This window comes from Rhea americana, unplaced genomic scaffold (genome assembly GCF_003343005.1).
Source record: "Rhea americana isolate MKP2758 unplaced genomic scaffold, rheAme1 scaffold_163, whole genome shotgun sequence".
Taxonomy (NCBI): Eukaryota; Metazoa; Chordata; class Aves; order Rheiformes; family Rheidae; genus Rhea; species Rhea americana.
Window position 1 is genome coordinate 89136 of NW_028185739.1, and position 5921 is coordinate 95056.

At 62.2% G+C, this 5921-nt stretch overlaps 1 protein-coding gene across 1 annotated transcript; it reads left to right on the plus strand.

Moving 5' to 3' along the window:
- Nucleotides 1–1008: 1008 nt before the first annotated feature.
- On the plus strand, nucleotides 1009–4160 carry OPTC (opticin). The gene is made up of 6 exons (XM_085300303.1): nucleotides 1009–1233; nucleotides 1784–1934; nucleotides 2470–2628; nucleotides 2976–3178; nucleotides 3389–3484; nucleotides 3820–4160. The coding sequence occupies exons 1-6, from the start codon at nucleotides 1009–1011 to the stop codon at nucleotides 3988–3990; spliced, it is 1005 nt and encodes a 334-aa protein (XP_085156429.1). The 3' UTR covers nucleotides 3991–4160.
- Nucleotides 4161–5921: the final 1761 nt, after the last annotated feature.

A 5921-nucleotide genomic window follows, 5' to 3' on the forward strand; every position in this document is an offset into this window, starting at 1 on the left:
CCTGCGAAGGCAAGGGGGGAGGCTTGACCTCTCCTGCCGAAATGCAGAGGAGCGACGGGGGCTTTGCAGCTGCTGCATCCGCAGGGACGGACGCAGCCAGAAATTGCACTGGCTGGTTGGAGCAGTGATGGAGCTGCCCTGTCCCCTCTGCCCAGTGCTGCGTGTCCCCTGTCACCCACAGGGACACCAAGAGTGCAGCACGCTGGCCTGCTCCCTGCTCCCATCCCAGCCCGTCCCTGGCAGCCCTAGATGCAAGCCCAGGCTCTCAGAGCAAATCCGCCGCGGGGGCTGGCTGGCCATGGGGACAGCACGAGGGCCCGCTGGGGGCAGGGGACAGCGGGGTGCCGCTGGCCTGATTGGCAGCATCCCGCCCTTCCCCGCGGCAGCCCCTCCGCACGGCCCTGCCCTCCTCTCGCGCCTTAAAACCTCGGCAGCGCTCGCCGGCCGGCGCGCCGGGAGCTGCAGCGGGGCTTTCCCACGCCGAGCCGGAGGGCAGTGGGCTTCGTCCGTGCTTCCTCCCGCGCCCTGGGCAGCGAGCCAAGCCGTCGCGCTGCCCGGCGGTGAGTCGGGGGGCACGATGCGTACCGGGGTTGGGGGGTCCCTGGCCGACGTGCTGCAGGAAGCGCAACAGGGCTCCGGCTGCTACCGCCTGCTCCGGGCTGGGAGACTCGCAGGACGAGGAGGGCTGGCACGGACTCGCGGTGCTTCTCCGGCGCGGCGAGGCAGTCGGGCGTGCAATGGGCTGGAAAGAGAGGCGTGATGCTCCTGGGGCCAGGGGCTCTCGCGTCCCCACCCCGGTCGCCTCCAAGGGCTGAGCCCCACAGGGGGTGGGGCGATGCCAGTGCTGCCATCCCCAGCCCTCTCCACGTCCATTCGCTTCCCCCGCTTCGTGGCCTTTTCCAGGCCCCGGCATGCCCACCCCTGTCGGAGCAGCCTCTCGCCCTGTGCCCTGCCACCCGAGCAGCAGCCCAGCCCTGCAGCGATCCCCCTCTCCGGTGCAGGCACAGGATGGGGAGCCTGGCCAGGCTGGGCATCACGAGCCTGCTTCTGGTGGTGGCTTGGGCAGCCCCGGCCGAGGAGGAGATGAGGAAGGTGGAGGAGCCCAAAGATGATCTTGCCCTCTATGAAAACCTGGACCTGGACAACTACGACCTCACGCTGGACAACTACGGCGAGATCGTTGACTTAAGCAACTATGAGGAGCTTTACGACTACAGCGACCTTGCTCCGAAGGTGAGAGGGAGGCGGGAGAGCACCAGGCACGCGGGGCAGGTCTTCCTGCGGTGCATCCCAAGAGAGGGAGGCAGATGCTTTGCCCATGATGTGGAAGGGACTTCTGCATGGCCACGGCTGGAGACCTGGGCCTGCCTCTTGCCCTCTTTCCAAACTGAGGAGCCCTGGTCACTCTTCCACCCCCCCTTGCTGGGGTAAGAGAGGCTTTTCTACAACCCCAGCCGCCTCCTCCTCCTTTTTCCCTTCCCCAAAACTGGCCTGGTGTCATCACTGATGTGAACAACATCATTACAGAAGGTCTCATGTGAAGACAGGGACCAGAGGAACTTGGGACATGATGCCTCCTGTCTTCCTGTGGGTAAATAGGGAGGGGGGCTTCATGAAATCCTCACTGAGGAGAGCAGTTTAAGTAGAAGCTGGCTTTCCCAGTGCTCCTGACCCCTTGACCAGTGTCCCTTGGTGGACTTATGCCCTGGAGGGGAGGGAAGGACTCACCAGCAGGACTTCTGCCCAGGCAGCCCCAGCCCTTATGCCCAGGTTTTACTTGCAGATTGAGGTTGGGACTCTGGCTCCCCCCACCAAGGCCCAAGAAGGTCTCTCAAACTTGGGCACCACTGCTGAAATGCCGAAGCTGCAGCCCCCATCCACCTCCGCCGCTGGGTCCAGCCCCCCAGGTCTGCTGGAGCCCGTCACTGCGGGAGGTGAGCGAGGCTCCCCGGCCCTGGGCTCAGACCCACCAGAAAGGGGCAGCTTGTTTCCATGAGCCACCAAACGTCTCTGGGCGGCTCAGAGGGAGCCCGAGCACCCTGGAGAAAGAGGAGCGAAGCCTTTGCCCGGGTGCTCGCTCTGCCGGGCAGCAGCGGGGCCGGGGGCGCGGGGGCACCTTGCCAAACGGCAGGCAGGGGGGCTGGAGCAAGACTTCTGGGAAAACAAGAGCCCCGGCAAAGCAGCAACATTTTAATGAGCGGGGACGTTGTGACAGTCGGGCAGAGTAGCAATTAGATTAGTGACAATTAAAATCCTGTAGCGAGGGATAAATATCTTTATTCATTTTCTGTCACGCCGGACTGGGACAAATTAAGTAGGAGGCGAAGGGAAATTGTTGCCTTTCTGCTTTGAACTCCCCCACTAAGGGATGCGGCTCTTACTGCTCCAAAGAGCTGCCGGGAGCGTGGGGCCGGGCCCGGGGCCGGGGCGGCGGGAGGAGCCGCGCTAGGCGCTGCCGCTGCCCCCCAGGGCCGCCCAGCTGCCCGCGCTGCCTCTGCCTGGGCACCTCGGCGTACTGCGACGACGCCGGCCTGGAGCGCATCCCGCCGCTGCCGCCGCAGACCGCCTACCTCTACGCCCGCTTCAACCGTATCGGCCAGATCCGAGCCGGCGACTTCGCGGGGCTGAGTACGTCCAGGCGAGGCGTGGGACGCCCTCCCGGGCTCGGCGCCCGCTTTTGCAACGCGCCCAGACCCGAGCTGCCCCCCCCCCACCCAGGGCAGCTCCCGGGCACCTCCGCGTGCCGTAACCCCTCTGGCCTCGCTGCAGCCGAGGGTTTCGCCCCGCTCCGGGGCCAGGCTTGTGCGGGGCCAGGCTCGTGCCGTGCTCCTGCCGCTCCCCACGCGCGGGGTTTCTCGGAGCTGCCGTCGCTCGGCCCAGGCGTCCGGCTTCGTGCTGCCGCACGGGGCAAACGAGCAGCCCCGGGGGGGCCGGCGCTTTCCCGCGTCACCCCCTCCCTCTCTCTCTCCCACCAGAGAAGCTGAAGCACATAGACCTGACGAGCAACTCCATCTCCCGGGCGGACGCGGATGCTTTCCGCCTCCTCCCGAGCCTGCAGGAGCTCATCCTGCCCGGGAACAGGCTGACGGCGCTGCCCGAGCTGCCCCGCAGCATCGTCAGGCTGGACGCCCGCCTCAACAGGATCTCCAGCGCCGGCGTCAGGCCCGACGCCTTCCGGGTGGGTGCCGGGATGCCGGCGGGCACCAAGCCGTGCCGGGCACCCTCAGCCCCAGCTTAGCCTCCTGCTACACGAAGGAGAGGCCGATGGGTGAATCTGAGTCACTTTTAGCCCAAACCTGCCATACCAAGGGGTAACCGGGATGGTGCAGAGGGGCAGCAGGGAGAGTAAGGTCTCCCTGAGACGGGACATTTGTCTGCGTCCCTGCAGGACCTGACGCAGCTCCAGTTCCTCCACCTCTCCGACAACGAGCTGGACTATATCCCGTCGCCCCTGCCCCAGAGCCTGCGCTCGCTGCACCTCCAGGTGAGAGCGGCGCGAGCGACGCGCCGAGCCCCCTGCGCCTCTCCAGCTGCTTCAGCTTCCTCCAACCAACCTTCCCTCTAATCAAACTCAGGCTCTGCCAAATCTATCAGCCCCTCGCAGTCCTCCTAGCCTTTTTTTCCCCCTATTTTTACACCCATTGCCTTCCCAGAGTGTGCAGCCCCAGGGGCCTGTATCTGCGTCTTGCAGAGAGCGGGGATGGGGGTCTGCAAACAGCCTCTCCTCCTCCTCCTCCTCCTCCTCCTCCTCCTCCTCCTCCTCCTCCTCTTCCTCACCGATTCTGCGAACCTGATTTTGCACTTTGTCTCCTTGGCCAGAACAACAACATCCAGACTGTGCACGAGGACACGTTCTGCGACAGCCAAGACCACAGCCACGTCCGCCGGGCTCTGGAGGACATCCGCCTGGACGGCAACCCCATCAACCTCAGCCTCTTCCCCGACGCCTACTTCTGCCTGCCGCGCCTGCCCACGGGCCGCTTCCACTGAGGGCACCCGCACCCCCACGGCCCAGCTCCTCCGTCCCTGCCCGCCCCACCGAACATGTGGGGTCGAGCCGGCTTCTCCCCCCAGGGCAGGCAGGTGCGAGGGGATGAGCTGCAGCAGGTGGGAGATCTCGATGATGGGGCAAATGGAGCCAAGATGAAAAATTCATGGGATGTGGGCAACTGTAATAAACCCAAGAATTTAAAAATTCATGCAGTCTCCTGTTCTAAACAGCAAGAGCTGCAGAAAGCTCATCCAGCCCCAGCAGCTGCTCTACAAATCGCCCTGGGTTAGCAAGGACAGAGACTTCCCCATATCCACACTTGTTCTAGGCCTCGGTGCCCCCAGGAGCCTTGGTAAGACCCATCCATTTGGGTTCCTGGACAAGGACCAGAAGCTGCATTGCTCCAGAGAGGTGATGCTTTGGCCACATGAGGTTTAATGTGCATGACCGGACTGTCCCCTCTGTGTCCCCAGCCACGTCAGCAGGGTTTCCGTTGCTCCAGAAGAGTGCTTGACATCCAGATGTGAGCTGTGGCCACAGCTGGGACATCTGCATGTATTGCCACAGTCCTCAAAAGAGGATGTAAAGGGAGATCCCAACACAGGGGAACGGGAGTTCCCCCGTCGCCTGCTGCAGCCCCCATCCCCTGCCCTGTGCTGAGACCTGATCCTAACTTGGAGCCCTGCCCTCCGCTCCGGGCTGGGATGGACAGTGGTCCCGACACACCACGATCACAGCAGCCCGATGTCTCAGCCGTTAGCTCTGCCCAGAGGGTTCCCACTCCCCTGGGCTGCAGATCCCCTGCGGTTTGGGTCTCCTTCAACTGCAGGGAAAGTCTGCCAGCAGCGTTGGGAGCTGTGAGCCAAATGTCCCCAGAGCCAGCAGAAAGAGCCTCCTTCCATTCTGAGGCAGTTAAAATATCTTGTATCATCCCAGCTTTCAAGATCTGAAAAAGCTGCCCAGTGGTGGGATATTTTAAATATAATGTATTCATCCTCTATATTTTTATACACATGCAATAAACATGCATACCATGAGAGAGATGACACATCCCTGGAGAATCCAAAATACTGAACTGAAACCACTGAGATCAGCCCACATCCTCCAGGCTTGGGGAGGCAAAGGCAGCTTGAGAAAACCTTGCAAGTAGATCCAGCTTTTTGTATATGGGCACGCTGCAAACGCTGCTGGGCACTTGCTCCTGCAAGCCTGCCTGGTTTGTGCAGCTGGGCACGGGCACGAGGCACGCTGCGAGCCAGCGTGCACACAAGGCGCTTGGCCACGTGCGACCCCACCGCTGGGACACGCACCCCTTGGCTGAGCAGACCGAGGGGGAACTTTTTGTGCTTGCAAATAATGTGCAAGGCTGGGATGGGGCTCGCTTCTCTTGCCTTTCTTTTTCATGAAAAGCCCAGAGCAGGGCTATTCAGACACCAGCTACGTTCACTCCAAGGTCAAGGTCCTAGGCAAATGGTAAAAACAATTTGGCCCTGTTCTAGCCTTTCCTTTCAGCCTCTGAAATGCCAGGATTTATTAGCATTGTTGTTGTCGTGCCATCCTTGAAACAGCTGTATCTACCTGTTCGCTGTCTGTCTATTCCTGTATCTCTCCCTTTCTCTCGCCTTCTTCACCATCCATCCTCCTGACAGCTAAGCTTGGTCCTTTAGCTCCAGTGATCTCATCTGCTTCTGCAGGATGAAATATAGCTGTCAGTCAGGCTCGCCTCCAGCCAGCTCTCCTGAACTGTGAGCCCTGGTCTTTCGCCTTCATCCCACTAGATGGCAAGACGGAGTATTTGGAAACGCTTGACCCCGGCTCCAGACTGCAAGCTCTGCCTGTGGTTATCTCCGCGCCGGGGTCGGTTTATCCCTTCGGGAAGGCGCCGAGAGGCTCGTGGGCCTGCCCGCGCACCTGCGGGGCGGCGGGGAGC